Genomic DNA, 16,702 nt, shown 5'->3' on the forward strand with positions numbered 1-16,702 from the left:
GCGGGGCGGGGGCGGGGTGTGCTTAGAGGGACACTGGCCAGAGGGAAGGCCAGCAGATGCGGGGCCGCCGGTTGAGGTCCCGTCAAAGTTATCAGTGGGGGTGGCGGGGAATCTTCCTCCCCTGCCCCGTGCCGACCCTCGCCCTGCCCGCGTCCACCCCGCTGTCCCGTGCGCTGGGGGGCAAGCGCGCCACCGCGGTCCCCTGCACGCCGTCCTCGCGGGGCGGGCCTGCTCGCGGAGCCCCAGCCAGGGCACCGGGCGCGTCTTTGCGCGCCGACCACTGCACTTTCGCAATGAGAGGCAGCGAGGGTCGGGTAGACGCCGGCGAGCGCGGTTCGCGGAGGACCGCGGCGCCTGCTGGGGAGGAACGATCGCTGTTTTTTCCAAGGCGAACGTAGCTGGTCCGGAAAATGGGTCAAGGATGGAAAGGAGCGGGCTCAATGCCCCCCTCCTAAGCAGAGGCCCGAGGGGTGGGGGACCGTGGCCAGGAGCGCGCACCCGGAGCTCCACGCGGCCGCTCGCTCCCCTCCCCCGCTGCCCTCCTCTCCTTTTGCACCAGTGCAGGAAATGTTCCACTGACCTACATATTTTTCCAAACATACGTGACCTTTTTTTTTTTCCCTCTGTGGGAGGAGACAGGCGAGAATCCAAGAAAAGGAGAAGCTGGAGCGGCGCGCGCGCGAGGAGACAGGGAAGCTTTCACCGAACACAGACACGTGCACATAAATAGTCCCAGGAGCCAAGAGCTGCTGTTCCATAGTCTGCTGGGCTCCGAGACAGAGTCGGGTGGGAAGGGGAGACCCCGCGCCCCGCCGAGGCCCGGAACGGTGACAAGCTTCCCCTAGTCTAGCAGACCCCACTCCATCCTCGGCGGCGGCGTTCCCCACGTGGACGCGCCTGGCGAGAAGGCCAAAGGAGGGGCGAGGTCTCCTACCCCCGGGAGGTCCCCCTTCCCAGACATCACTAGAGGTACAGTGCCTGGCGCAGCGCTCTGCGCCCAGCAGCCTTTTTTCGGATGTCCCTGGGTCCTTCGCACATCCCTGCCAGGAGCCCCGGAGAGGAAAGCGCCCCCACCGGTCCTTTTCCGTCGGACTCCTGCTTTGCGGCCAGAAGGAATCTCCTAGGGCCTTTCCTCTGAACAGCAGACGGGGCCCCCAACTCGGTTCCAGGGCCCTGGCTTTATTCTCTCCTCGCTCGAGTTCAAGACAAACCCTCTACCGCGCAGACCCGACCCACAACGCCTTATTTGGGCATGCAGCGCCGCACTGTCAATTAGATCAAAACGCTCACACAGAGCTCCTTTTTCCCCCCTGTAAAGTAGGTCATTCTCTTTATTTCCCTCTTGTATTATTTTTGTCTAATTCTCCTCCTGAAAAATAATCAGCTGCAGGAGCTTTGCGCATCCTGAGAAGCTGTTATTCTTAGGCTTTGCTTCTGACTTGGAGGGCTTTTCAAGAAGGAGGAGGACGCATTTGGCACGTTGTGGTCTTGAAGTACCTCCCTTTCCAAAAGGAGAACATTTTAAAACTTTATTTTGCTTTGTTCTTTTACCCCCTCCCTTTACTTCGGGCAAGTATGTTTTGCCCTGCCCTTAAAGCATGGCCATGACTAATATCTACGAAAGGATAAAGTTGTGTGCCTTTAACCGGATTTAATGCAGAATTTAAAGCCACCTCCCTTCCTTTCTTGCTTTGAAAACGATTCCAGCTCCCTCCTCCTTCTCCCTTTTGGGAACTAGTTGAACAATTGTTAAACGATCTTTTAGGAAACAAATGGCCTACAGAAATAACACAGCAAGTAATGCCACAGTGCAACAGATATTTTTGCTATGGTCTGTTTTTACCTGTTGCCTGGTAGGATATCCTATTAAGTGTGTGGTTCCTGCCTTTTGATCATGGAGATGTTGTATACGTAGTTGTACTTATTTCAGATGCCATCCCATCTCCTAATGTTAATTCCTCTGGGGTAGGACACCTGTCTGACCATAAGGGGGAGTGGAGTCTGCAGCAGAGAACCCAGTCAGGACCAGAGCACATCATGCCCTTTCCCCGAATGTAGACAAGAGTCAAAGTGGGAAGTTTACCTCCTGTTCATTCTTTGCATTTGGCAGTTCAGTTCCTTTTATTGGCATTTGTTGAAGGCTTGTCATGAATCAGGCTGGGCTTGGCCTGTGAGGGATGGAGGGAAATTTGATAGCAGTTTATGTCTGTACAAGAAGGGTTTACAATGTAAAGGCAGGGATAAAGATGAGGCCAGAAGAATCAGGATGGGCTTCCTGGAGGAGGTGACATTGCTGCTAGAATTTTTCATCGACCAGATAACAAAGTCTCATGGGATCAAAATCTGTGCATTACTCAAAATGTACAGCATGGAACAAAGGAACCATCTCAAAACTGCATTGCCAGTTTGGGGAAATTCTGAAGTTTCATGTGGTTCGTCCTTTAAAAGAACATGGCTTTATTGAGTGTATGGTGCAGTGATATGTCCAGGAACCGCAGCTATTTTTCAAAGAGTAAATATTTATGGAGGGGAGGATCAAACTGTTTCACTCTAGTCGGTTATGTCAATCTATGAAGATAGCAGAGAAACAACTGAAAGTTTTTTCAGTCTAATCAGATATTCTTTTCCCTCATAGAAGTTGTGGTATATCCTAATTAAAAATATTTAGCCAATTAAATTCTCAAAATATGTACAGTAGAAGTGTCCATATATAGTGCTACACACAGGTGAGAATGTGTGGATGGTTGCAAGAACTACAGCACTAGCTCAGGGATCCATATTAGGCAGGTATAGTTGGTAAATTAAACACACACTTTAGGAGAAACTGCAAGGACAGTGTTCTATGCTGGATGACGTCATCTCGTGGTTTTTTTTTTTTTTTTTTTTTTTTTTACTAATTTTAAGATAGAAGAGCCTTCTTCTTCGTTTTTTTTGTTGTTGTTGTTGTTTTTTGTTTTTTTTGTACGAATGCCCCGAAGTCCTTTTATGGAGTCTTACCTCTGAGTAGTGGTTTTCACTTAAAAAGAAAAGTACCCACAATTCTATGCATCATTAAGTAGAATAACATCACGCTAGGGAAGAAAATTGTTGCAACTGAGGCAGAAGGGAAAGTTGGGTTAGAATAAGGATGAAGAAGAGACCTCAGAGCCCATTAACTGGAGACTAAATACTCAGAGGCCAGGGCTGATGAGCACCGAGAGAAGAAAGACTCAAGAATGTCCACCCAGGGGCTTCCCTGGTGGCACAGTGGTTGAGAGTCCGCCTGCCGATGCAGGGGACGCGGGTTTGTGCCCCGGTCCGGGAAGATCCCACGTGCTGCGGAGCGGCTGGGCCCGTGAGCCGTGGCCGCTGAGCCTGTGGGTCCGGAGCCTGTGCTCCGCAAAGGGAGAGGCCACGACAGTGAGAGGCCCGCGTACCGCAAAAAAAAAAGAATGTCCACTTGCCTTTGAAATAACCGAGGTTAGAATTTGAATGCCTTGGTTCTGCAGAAGCTTCATAGCGAGAGAAAAGTACGGGATAGGGATTCGGTCACTGCAGCAGGCTGGGCCTGAGGATGCTACCAGGAGAGAATCAAGGCCTTGTGCAGCTTGCCTGGGAGAGTGAGGACTGGACTTGGCATTGGTGCCTGTTAGATCATGTGGCTGGAAACCAAAGAATGAAGTAAGATTTCCTTACAAAGCTGGCATGGAGGGCCCAGGGAGAAATCTGGGCTGGTGGAGTCTGGAGGTGACAAAGCCTTAAAGCCTCACCTAATCCCCAATAGTTAATTGCAGTGCTTCTGAGGACACACACAGACACACACACACACACACACACACAGACACACACACAGACACACACACACACACACACACACACACACACAGACACAGACACACACAGACACACACACACACACACACACACACACAGACACACACACACACACACACACACACACACTGGAAAAAGAGGTGGCAAGATTATTGACAATATAGGCACTTGAGAAAAATCTTTCCTTATAGTTAAGCTGCCTGAGGAAGTCCCTTCATATACCTTTTCTCTAATAAAGTTTGATTTTAGGTCCCATTTATTTCTCTTCTAAGAGAATCTTTAAAAAAAAAATATATATATATATATATATATATGTGTGTCATCTTGGGCATGTTACTTAACTTCTTGTCTCATATGTAAAATGGGATAGTAGTAGTATTGTTGGGAAATTATGTGAGATAGTATATGTAATCTAGAGCACTTAGAATGGTATATGGTTCAACCAAAGACTATATGTGTGTTTGCTTTCTTCATGGTATTTTATTGTGTATATGCAATATAATTAATTTAGCTAGTTTCCAAAAAAAAAATAGTCTTTCATTTTAGAGCACTTTTAGGTGAGCACCAAATTCATCAGAAAGTACTGAGTTCCCATATACTCCCGGACCCCTGCCCAACCAGAGTGGTACGTCTGTTACAGTCCATGAACCTCCACTGACACATCGCTATCACCCAGATTTCTAGTTTCCATTAGGGTTGACTCTTGGGGTTATACTTCAGTAGGTTTGGATAAAAGTATAATGACTTGCATCTGCCATCATCGTATCACACAAGAGTATTTTCACTGCCCTAAAAATCCTCTGTGCTCCACCAATTCATCCGCCCTCTCCACTAAACCCCGGGCAATCCCTGATCTTTTTACTGTCTCCACAATTTTGCCTTTTCCAGAATGTCATATAATTGGAATCACACAGTATCTAGCTTTTCAGATTGGCTTCTTTCACTTATTAAAATGCATTTATGTTTTCACCATGTCTTTTCATAGAGCTCATTTCTTTTTAGCACAGAATAATATTCCATGGTCTGGATAAGAGGGTTTTTAAGGTGATATTTCAGTAAGTAATGCTTTCAGTAGTAACAGGTAATATTTGTGTAATCCTTACATGCCAGGTATTTACATGACCTCATTTCCTCTTCAGAAGTCCCCAAAGAAAAGTGATTTAGGATTTCCAGGTGACAGATAAGGAATCTGACTTAGGCCCAAGGTACCTTCAGTCTCTTGGCAGATGCATGGCAGACCGAGGTTTGATCTTTGCTTGAAGACCACTGCTCCTGTGCTCCCGCCCTCCCACCTGGTCCAGCACTCAGCTGTGTCAGATGCCAACACAGAGCTATTCATGGCATCATTCACTCGCCATGAGATCTTGCTGGATAATGAACTAGCGCCAAAGCAGGCATGTGCTGCTCTGTGGATGCACATTTCTTGTCTCTGTTTTCTCTTGTTCTCCTCTCAATACATCAGTTATTAATATCTTTACTCCATTCTTGAATCAGCTCTCTTCCAAGCACTTGAAATAGAATTCCAGGATGAAGGCTTGGGGTTGGCAAAAGAGCAACACTTAGTCCTGATAAACCACAGAAGGAAATAAAATCACTGGGTCGATACAGTGTGTTATTGGCATATCAGCATCTTGCCAAGGGCACTGTTTGGACTTTGGTGATGGCCTGGATGGAAGTGTCCTTTTGTCAACATCTGTGATCTTCAAACCGGCTCTAGGTCACAGGTTGGGAAAGGAAGCCTCCCTTGAAAGGGAAAGTTTGCGTGACAGTCAGGCTGTCCTCTCTTGGCCCACGAGAGTGGGACCAGGATGGGCCAGCCCAAGAAGGACGCCTTGCTCAGCTGTGGCCTCTGGCCATCCTTCTGGTTAAGGCTGTGGCCGGGGATGTAGCCTTTCCTCACTGGAACCAGACTGTTTGCTTGGGGAGATGCTCAGCTCAGATTTGCTCCCAGGAAGTATTTAAGCAACCCCACCTTTCACAGCCTGTAGAAAGTGGTGAGACTGTGAAATGTGGAAGGAACCGTGCCTTCAAAGCATGCAGAAAACTGAATGGAGGAAAAGTCTTTTGTGTACAGGATGCCAAGAGATGGAGGAAGGAAGGTCCTTGGGATGCAGACGTGGGTGGGCTGTAAATGTGCCAGGAGGATGGGGTGTCTCTCAGCTCCTGCGATTAGCTGAGCAGATTTCAGAAGCAATTGTAGAGTCAGAGCTAAAGCACATACAGTATAGAAGAAATCACTGCCACTCTGTAAGGCATTTGCTCCTAGCCTGCATACACGAAGGGACTGGCCAGCTACAGAGACATGCGCTTTTCCAACCTGCACAAGAAGCACCCTTTGAACACAGAGCAGAAAGACGGCTGTGTTGACACACACGTGGCTGCTGTCTTTTGCTGCTCTCAGCTCAGGTCCTATTGAACTCAACTAAGAAGAGGCCACTTACTGTATTTGTGTGTGTCTGTTTGTTTAAAATGGGCATTTTCAGCTCCTTTCTCAGAGTGGTTTCCATTTCTGTCTCGTTTTAAAATTCTCTGACTTGGGAGCAATGCTGTTCGACTAGTTAAGTTTCTATACTAACAGATGCATAATCTACCATGTACTTTGCCCAGGAACAACATTTAGTGATCCAAGATTCATTACACACAGTTCACTTGAAGTGAACAGCTAATGATAGAAAAATGTTCTCCAAGGAGCTATTTATAACCCCTCCTAAGTAGGCAGAGGAGATGCATTTCCTGTATGGACAAGCATTATTTTCTCAGTAAGCTTTGTTACAAGGTTTTGGTGAGAAAGAGCTTTTCTCAATGGCTTGGTTCTAACACTTGCACTGACAGTGAACATGCTTCTCTAATAAAGACAACCTCATTCGATGTTTGTAACATGTGCTATTGCCTGTTTCTCTAGATTTCTTCCTTTCAAGGCAAAGGAGGGATTGCCCTGAAATGAAAGATGCTTTCCTCATGGCAACGGGGCTTGACTGTATTTTTGCATTCCAGAAGTTTCTAATTAAAGCCACTTTTCCTTTTTATGATACTAGCGAGGTTCAGATGGGGCAAAGTGTCTATGTCTGGGATTGACTGAATACTAGGGCTTTTCTTTAAAGAGTTTTCACTTGTGAATCTGAGATGCCAGTGGGTGGCATTTTGTTTCCTTGGCCCTGAATGATTCAGACCAGTGGTTCTCAAAGTGTGTTCCTCGGGCCAACGGTATCAGCTTCACCTGGGAACTTGCTAGAAATACAAATTCTCAAGCCCCACCCAGAACTGCTGAATCAGAAACCCTGGCAATGGGCCCCAGCAAAGTGGGTCAAGAAGACTTCCAGGGGATTCTAATGTATATAACATTTGAGAACTACTGATTTAGACCATTGGTGATGTTGCAGGTAGGGGACTGTTCCCCAATGATATGGTTTGAGCTAAGTTTATTGCTGTTCCTGTGCTAGCCCCTGGGTTAAGAGCAAGCGGGCATTCACTTATTCAATCTTCACGATCACCCTTTGAGGATGGTTTTGTTATTAGCCCCTTTGGCAGATGACAGAATGGGATCTGGAGGGGTTACGTTACTGGTACAGGGGACGGTGCCAGCAGGGAGGAGAGGCAGGATGGAGACGGGGCTCTTTCTGCGGTCCAAGCTGATGCTTTGACCACCCTGCACTTTTGCTGGCCATGGGCACACCTGGCCAGGTGACTGATAAGAATTTAATAAGCCCCCTTCCTCAATTCTTCTCCCTATTTTCCGATTTCTTTATTCCTTCTCTTTCTCTCAGTATCTTCTAGTCATTTCTTTGCTCTTGTTCTCACTCTCTCCCTCCCCCCTCCTCCTGCTCCATGGAAATGAACTGCTTTAAAATATTACAGCCCATCTTTCACATTGTTCTCATTCAGCTCTTCATCAGAGTCCAGTCTGGCCAAGGCTAAAGCATAGAGCTGGGCCAGTATCTGGTGACTTCAGGCTGTGTTGAGAGCCAGTTGGCTTGACTGTGGTCTTCAGAGAAAGTGAAGCTGGCAGGGAGGGATATTAAGTTAAAAGGCATATTACCCAGGGGGGTTTATTAGACACAGCAAGCTGTACCTATGCTGTGCAAGGTGGGTTCTGTAGGCATTGTTTGAACTCACAGAGAGCTAGAGGTCTAAGGTCTAAGATACTGACCTAAGCCAACAAGTCAAGAAATAGACGTTCATACTCTAAATTAACATAAAAATTAAAACGTGAGGATAGTACATGGATGGCAAGTATAAAACATTAAAGAAATAGAACTGAGAGCTTAGAAATAAACCCTCACAATTATGGTCAATTGATTTCGACAAGGATGCCAAGATAATTCAATGGGGAAAGAATAGTCTTTTGTAACAAATCGTGCTGGGACAATGGATATCAATACGCAAAAGAATGAAGTTGGACCCCAACCTCACACTATATAAAACATTAACCTGGGGCTTCCCTGGTGGCGCAGTGGTTGAGAGTCCGTCTGCCGATGCAGGGGACACGGGTTCGTGCCCCGGTCCGGGATGATCCCACATGCCGCGGAGTGGCTGGGCCCGTGGGCCATGGCCGCTGAGCCTGCGCATCCGGAGCCTGTGCTCCGCAACGGGAGAGGCCACAGCAGTGAGAGGCCCGCGTACCACAAAACAAACAAACAAACAAACAAAAACCACATTAACCTGAAATGGATCGAACGCATACATGTAAGAGTTAAAACTATAAAACTCTTAGAAGAAAACATAGGGGTAAATCTTCATGACCTTGGATTTGTCCAAGGATTCTTACACATGATACCAAAAGTAGAAACAACTGAAGGCTGGGAAATAGACAAGTTGGACTTCATCAAAAGTAAAAACTTGGGACTTCCCTGGTGGTGCAGTGGTTAAGAATCCGCCTGCTAGTGCAGGGGACACGGGTTCGAGCCCTGTTCCAGGAAGATCCCACCTGGCGTGGAACAACTAAGCCCGTGCACCACAACTACTGAGCCAGCGCTCTAGAGCCTGCGAGCCACAACTAATGAGCACACGTGCCACAACTACTGAAGCCCATGCGCCTAGAGCCTGTGCTCTGCAACAAGAGAAGCCACCACGATGAGAAGCCCGCGCACCGCAACAGAGTAGCCCCTGCTCACCACAACTAGAGAAAGCCTGCGCTCAGCAACAAAGGCCCGAGGCAGCCAAAACTAAATAAATGAATAAATAAAATTTTTTTTTTTAAAGTAAAAACTTGGGGCTTCCCTGGTGGTGCAGTGGTTAAGAATCCGTCTGCCGATGCAGGGGACACGGGCTCGAGCCCTGGTCTGGGAAGATCCCACACGCCGCAGAGCAACTAAGCCCGTGCGCCACATCTACTGAGCCTGCACTCCAGAGCCCGCGAGCCACAGCTACTGAGCCCACGTGCCACAACTACTGAAGCCCGCATGCCTAGAGCCCGTGCTCCACAACAAGAGAAGCCACTGCAGTGAGAAGCCTATGCACCGTAACAAAGAATAGCCCCCGCTCGCCGCAACTAGAGAAAGCCCACGCTCAGCAACGAAGACCCAACACAGCCAAAAGTAAATATAAATAAAATAAATAAATTTATTTTTTAAAAAAGACTAATAACTGAGGATTTCATTTATAGGAAACTCCAAATCTGGCAAGTCTATAGAGATGGAAAGTAGATTATAGTTGCCTACTGCTGGGGGCATTTAGGTTTGGGATGTGATGGATAAAGAGTATAGGGTTTTTTGGGTGATGACATGTTCTAAAATTGATCGTGGTGATGACTGTATAACGCTGTGAATATGCTAAAAACCACTGAGTTGTACCCGGGAAGTGGGTTAATTGTACCGGATGTGAGCGCTGTCGGCAGAAGACTGTTAACAGAAAAATGAGAAAAGTCCATTAAGGGCCCCATACCTGCCCGTGTCTTCCCGTTGGAAGCCTCCTCCATTCGTGCAGCATCCTGCCTCTTTCACACCAAGGGCCTGACCTACCTCCTCCTCCCCGCCGTGCCCCTCCCCCTTCCTTCTTCCATCCAAGCTTCCGGCTGCTCCGGAAGTGAACACACTCCCACGGCTCTCCCCTCAGCCTCCGGCTCTTTTCCTTCTTTCTTGGGAGAATCCAGTCCTGTGGTTCTTATGCCAAAGCCTTTCAAATCTTTATCTCTGGTTCTGGGACGGCTCTCCTCCCATGTTGCCAAGCGCCCGCCGAGATTTCCACGCGGATGTCTCCCACTTCACTTGTCTAAACCCAGTTTGTTTTCTCCTTTTGCCTTTTCTCCCCACCCCAGCTCATTCTCCCAACTGCCCTAGTCCCATGAATGATGTAACTTTTCTTCCGCTTACCTGCGCTTTGAAAGCTGAATTCTCCTTTTAAACGCTTCCTCTCTCGTCTGCCCTTGTCATTCTGCAGCCGAGGCTGATAGACGCCTGTCTCCTGGTGTTTCGTTCACTCCCCTCTTCCTTCCCGCGCCCGTTGTCTCTCTCTTCTGCTGTTCAGCCCGAAGGAGGGGGGCTCACTAGCATTCTAAGTGGCCAGAGGTAACTACAGAATATGAATTGTGGAAGAAAAGGAACATAGTCGTGACCTAAGGAAGGGCTTCAAAACTCTGTGCCCTGAACTCCATGCAGGAGATTTTGTAAGAGAGTTGTACGAAAGAAGATGAAACCCAAGGGCCTGGAAAGAAACCCATGAGCTAAGGAAGCAGGTCATCTCAGGGGAAATTGACACATATGCCGCGGGGGATGGGCTCAGAGAGCCCGCGACAGGCCTCACTCGTATTGAGCCAGTGGACACCGGTACAGCCAGGCCCGTGGTGGATGTACTAAAAATAAAATATGTCTGTGCTCGTTGCTAAGCAGCCACTGTCCCGAGCCCACCGACTGCCCCCCCCCATCTCCCTGCTGCTCCCCCAGGACTGCCTGAAACTCCCCACCACACAGGGATGGTGAGAAACCCTGCTGGGGGCTGTGCTATCACATGGCTCTGACTCTATAACCACCTGGTCTCAACTTCGGTGCTTTTCCAGTGGCCGCCAAATCAAGCCCACACTCCTTGGTATCCCCAGGACCCACCTTAATCCAGCCACAGCCTAGCTCTCCAAGTCTATTTTCCATAACTCCTCACACTGCATTCCACGCATGTGACACGTGCTGGCCCGCGTCAAGTTCTGCTTTCGCCTTTCCCTCCTTACTCTGCTGAAATTCTCTTTCCCGGGGTCTTGCTCATATGCTATCAAGAAGTCATCCTAGAGCCCTTTGGCCGGGTGTGAATGTTTCCTTCCTCATTGATTATTTTCAGGTACATAAAAAATAATATTTATATTATTATACATATGCATGTATAATATTTATATTTTTATACATATCCATGTATATTTCATGCATGTTATTATATATGTATTTAATATATTTTTATTTTATGTGTATATATTTTTATATATATATAATTGAGTGTATTATTACATTCAATTTTTATAGCCCAGTACCTTCAAGTTGTTGTATCAATTAGGGTTCCTTTGGATGTAGGAACAGAAAAAACTCTGCTTCCCCAAACTTGCATCTCCCTTGTAGCCACCACACGGCCTCGTGGCTGTGAGTCCTGTCCACTCCGTAGGCCGATGGCTCCCAGGTGGGCGACTCCAGGCTTATCTACCCCCTTTGCCTACTTGGCAAAGGAAACTTCCTGAATCCTAACTTAGGCAGCGGGAGGATGGCATCCAATAGATGCAGAATTCACAGCCTCTCCTGCTGCACCTCATACTTAAATGTCTTGTCTTAAATTAAACCTCATGTGCTTTGGGTTGTAAGCTGTACCCTGTCTGAGAGCGAAACGTTTTATTTCAACAGCTTCTATTTTTTTTTTTTTTTTTAAGTAGGGACTGTTGTAGCTCTCCTGAACTGGCTAGCAGATTCTGGATGTTTCTTGTAAAAATCAATGCTCTGTTGGAACAAGAGGGGAAAAAATGCCAGCACTCTCTCGTGGGGTTCCCAGTGGACCAGAGCTCACATGTCATATCCCAGACACGGAGTTGCGGATTCTAGAGTTTGTTTAGGTTCAATGACCTGTTCCAGCATCTCAGGGTCAGAGGAGTCATGGATGACTTCCTCTCCTATGGAGCTGCCTGGTTAGTCCATGGCCTGGAGCGCTATACGCATGATTATTGGTTTTTGGAGGAGACCCAGAGACTGTTTTAAGAACTCCTGAGTTCTTACTACATGCCAGGTGTTAGGATATTCTCACTGAATACTCCTCCTACCTCTTGCAGTAGGCATTTCTCCTTTTGTTGACGAGAAACTGAGGCTCGGAGAGGTGAAGTCATTTCCCAGTCTAACCCCCGCGTACGCAGGAGACCAGGAGGCATCACGAGCTGTACGTGACTTATGCACTCAGCCTCCCTGAGTTCTGGTCCCTGATTCCCTGGGGGACAGCATCCCACCCCCAGGCTGCTCACCCACTGCCTTCCTCTCTCCTCCTGGAGCCTCTGGGGCTGGGGGGCTTGGTGGCATCAGCTCAATTGACCCCCTCAGCCCGAGAACCTCCACAGAGCATCGACCTGCTTATTTGTCTCCAGGGAGGTTCGTTTTCCTTGTAAGAGGAGCTGGGGTCCAGCCACGGGCCCTCCATGTCTGGTTCCACCCAGGTCGCCCCCAGAATCATTTGGTGAGATGGGGGCTGTCCTGGTTCAGGGTTCCTAACGCTGGGATTTTGGCAGACACGGATTGAGAACTTTTGGAAATGGTGTTGAAATCGAATGAAGGAACTGAGAAATCCCTGAAGCAGCACCTAAATCCTGCTTTCGTTACTGAGCAAAAGAGAAGCAAGTGGGGGTGAGGTAGAGCAAAGGGGCACAAGAGGCCACTTGAGGCGTGTCGTGTCAGATCTAAAAGCGGGCACTGAGGCCATGGGGCATCCCATTTAAGGCAGGCCCTGTTTTCTACCAGAGGAGAAGCTTCTGCAGTCAAGGAATGCTGGTAACGTTGGTTAACTAGTATATTACCTTTCTCAGGTAACATCAAGTATTATCAACGGTCCAGCGTTCAGCTGTGCAGGTCGTGCACTGCACAACTCGGGGCCTGTAGTCACACAGACTACTGATTCATGAAAAATGCACTTGAACTCAGGAAGCCCTTAGGGAGATGATGCAAATGATGGCAAGTGGGTAACTCTGCAAGAGGATTTGGGAGGGGGGTGATATATGTTGCAGGAGGGGACAAATAGAGCCCGTGGCAAGATCCAGGGCTTTGGAAGCAGACCAGACCAGGTCCCATTGTCACCATACCACCACTTAGTAGCTGGGTCACCAGGCAGGTTACTTAACTTCTCTGAGTCTGTAAAAGGGATGATGGGAGGTTCCTCCTTGACCCTCTGTGCCCAGGGGGCCTATTGGCTAGTTGTCAGGCCTGTGGCTTCCTGCATCCTTCTACCTTTCCTTAGCCGGGAAGGGGGTCAGTGACCCAGCTAAAGATCCCTTACCACCCAAATCCAAATGCAAAGGGCTTCAGGCAGGTACAAATGTTTTATATATATATATATATATATACACACACACACACACACACACACACACACATATATATTATCATGGTAAAATATGCATAACATAAAATATACCATTTTAACCTTTTTTTTTTTTTTTTGGTCTGGACGCATTGTAATACCCTACTTCCTAGAATAAGATTGTTTCTTCCTCCTTCCTTCCCCTACCCTCCTCTTCTTTAATTTTGTTTTCATCAAATGCTTTCTGAATTCTCGCCAGAAAGAAAGACAGGAACGCAGAGCAGCCTGCAACTGGCTCAGAGAATCCTCGTGCATTGTGGTTAAGGAGTCACAGACTCAGGACATCAGAGGTTTGGGCGGTGTGCACGCCCGGGATGCCCGGCCCCAAGAAGAGGCATCTGGGGGTGAATCGCAGCCCAGGCTCTGTTCTTGGCTCCAAGCCCAGCAGCCCCAGCTGGTACCTGGAGTTGGGACCCTGGCTCTTGGGACACGGCTTTGCCATCAGATGTCAGTTATCTGCCGTCTGTTCTGACCTAGCAGCTGGAGAACTTTTCCACTGAGAACCCCGCTCTGGGCCCTCTCCTGTCTTTGTTCCCCAGAGTTCCCCAACAATCTTCTCTCCCCGCTGCGTTTGTAGCCCCGTGGGGGAAAGATCAGGGAAATTCCGCACATTTTCATTGGAATAGAAGTGAAATGGAGAACATCGCAGGAACCAGGAAGAGCAGAGCGCCCGTCCCCGCAGCAGCCACGGGCTGTCACGGCCACGGCCCCGCCCGCCACCCCGAGAACCCCGGAACACACCCCGCACCCTGGGCTCTGGGGCTCTCGGGGGACTGGCGTGTGTGCCTTCGTTCCCCAGCCTCTCCCCCCACTGAGCCTCTCTCTTCTGATGGAGGCCCCGTTAGGCAATTATTAGGTATCACACCTCTGCCCCTTAACCTACGGTTGTTGCAAAGATAGATCCAAGTAACCTGCAGGGCACTGGTGCCATAGAAAGAAAATAAGGCCAGTTTAAAGAAGTGAGACTTGACTGAAATCTTGACACGCACCCAACACAACCGCTTGCACCTCCCACTCCCTAACAGTCGGATCTGGGAGAAGGTTACCGAAACTGCTGGCAAATTATAGTTATCCAGCCCCTTGATGTGTGGGCCCTGGACTAACCCCCTAAGGCTTCTGGAATAAAGAAGTAAGGCCCCCATCTGAGTACCTGAAGCCACAAGAACGGGCCTGTGTGGGCATGGGAGCCGGGCCTGGGCTCTTGAGCGGGATTTATATCCCTCCTCTGCGATCAGCCCATTCTGAGAACAAGAACAGTTCACTCTGTCGTTAATGGGAATGCTATTCTCACCCCGATGGGAGGAAAAATGCCCAGAAACATGTTTAATGGATTTTTTGATGCTTGAACATGTTGCAGTGATTTCCTGCTTCCCAAAAGGACACGTTGATAACTTCTCCGTATGGAAATTTTCTGTTATGATGGTCAGCGGCGAGGCCATTTCTGACATTAAATTCCGAACGGTCAGCAGAATTTCGTCTGGTTTTCAGTCGGTAAGACCGGTTAAGTTTTCAGAGAGGAAGTCGTTATTTCTTCTCTGTTTATTCATAGTGAATAGACATCTCTGTCTGAGTCATCGCATCTTTTCATACGTGGCATCAGGTTCATCAAAGACCGAGGGTTACAGGTGCAAAGGCTCCCTAATGGGCATGTCATTCTCACGGTTCAGAGACCCAGACGCTAAGCTTACTCAGGTTACCTTTTCCAATAACACTCTGTGCGTCAGCGTTGCCAAGGTAGATGCAGCCAGGCCGAGGATAGAACCCTTTTTTCCATGCAGGGATGGATTTCACGCAAGCAAGGCTCCCTTCCCCACCCGACAGCAGGCTGTCTCACACAACTTAAAATATTCAAAATGCCTTTTTCCCAAAAATATCAAAGAAGACTCTTTCAAAACTTATTTAGTATCACTTGTTTTCCCTCTTGTGGTTGGTATTGACAGCAGAAGAAATTATGTGCATGTACTTAATCGAAATAAGGCAGATGATCGTAAAGATGATATTAGCTCTGGAAATGATGCAAATTTGGATGTCTGACATGAGGGCCTAAATGATTTGCAACTCTCTCCAATCGGAATTGTGAAGTCTCTTTTATGAAAGGCAACTTACAGGTCTAGCCTGAATGACCACCTAATATAAAAGGTAAATGAAAACCAGTCTCTTCAGAGGCTATTTTGTGCAACCCTTCACTTTTGTGACTTCTTTCTTTCCCACTTGCTTCTGTGAATTAAACTATTTTCAGCTTGCCGGCTGAGGCAAATGATGCTTTTTGGAAGTCTTGGTTTTACTTACAGTAAGTCCCCTACATACGACCCTTCAAGTTGTGAACTTTCAGAGATGCGAACGTGCGTTCACACGTCCAGTCGTGTACGTTAGTTCACGTGTCTGGCGTACGTTGTCACGTGCCTGCATCCTCTACAAGAGGCTGGGCTGTGCTTTTGTGTACAGTACTGAACAGAGATCTTTATTTCTTGCCTCTTCACTCAGTGCCACCCCCCGTATGCCAGCTCTCGTACTGTACTACTGTACTTTTCAAGGTACTGTACTGTGAGATTAAAAATAGTTTTAAAAAATTTTTTGTGTTTGTTTTTTATGTATTATTATGCGTGTGAAAATTATTATAAACCTATTACAGTACGCTACTATAGAGCTGATTGTGTTGGTTGGGTAGCTAGGCTAACTTCGTTGGACTTACGAACAAATTGGACTTACGGACACGCTCTCTCGGAATGGAACTCATTCGTATGTAGGGGACTTACTGTATTTACACTGGGCACTAGACATGTCCTAATATATCAATCTGCTGATGCCAGGTTATGTTTCTTTTAAAGAAAAGCATAAGCAAGAGCTTCCCTGGCACCCTGAAGCGTGTGTTTTATCTCAGGGTCTGCGAAATGTAATTGACCGTATTGGTCCACACTCTTAGTTGCAGATAACAGAGTCCACTCTGAGCGCGAGGAGATTTACGCAGGGGTAAAGGTAGCCTTCAGAATCACTGGGAAGGGTGAAAAATTGCTGTGCAATAAACTAACAGGAATAATATTTAAAATCATACACAGAACAGGCTGCCAAGGAAGCTGATGCTCCTTTCCTGACCAGGAAGATGCTGCCTCAGCTGCTGGGCCCAGCACCTTGTCACCTTTGCCTCCTTCGGTACTTGCAGGCACCTGTGCCCCCTCTCCGTGTAACTCTGTTCACAATCCAGTTGCCTGGGTCTCCATCTGACCCTTAGGTCCCAAGTCTTAGCCTGAACCCTAGTTGCCAAGAAGTCTGGGAAATGTAAACTTTCCAGCGCCTTCCGCGCTGGAAGGCACATTCGAACGAGACAGGAGTGGAGTTTGAAGTCAGCTCACAGTAGCGACCACGTGTG

The 16,702-nt window shown here is 47.8% G+C and overlaps 1 protein-coding gene across 3 annotated transcripts in view; it reads right to left on the minus strand.

Annotated features, from left to right (window-relative positions):
• NPAS2 (neuronal PAS domain protein 2) overlaps nt 1-16,702 on the minus strand; it is a 268,685-nt gene that overhangs the window by 193,023 nt on the left and 58,960 nt on the right. Inside the window, exon 1 of one of the 3 annotated variants that reach the window (XM_067007113.1) lies at nt 581-1,186. The exons of the other annotated variants lie outside the window; for them this stretch is intronic. Coding sequence (XP_066863214.1) covers nt 581-600 — 20 coding nt within the window. The 5' untranslated portion in view covers nt 601-1,186. Of the gene's footprint in view, nt 1-580; nt 1,187-16,702 lie in introns of those variants that run through there. 3 annotated transcript variants of the gene reach the window in all.

This window comes from Kogia breviceps, chromosome 11, assembly GCF_026419965.1.
Source record: "Kogia breviceps isolate mKogBre1 chromosome 11, mKogBre1 haplotype 1, whole genome shotgun sequence".
Lineage (NCBI taxonomy): Eukaryota > Metazoa > Chordata > Mammalia > Artiodactyla > Physeteridae > Kogia > Kogia breviceps.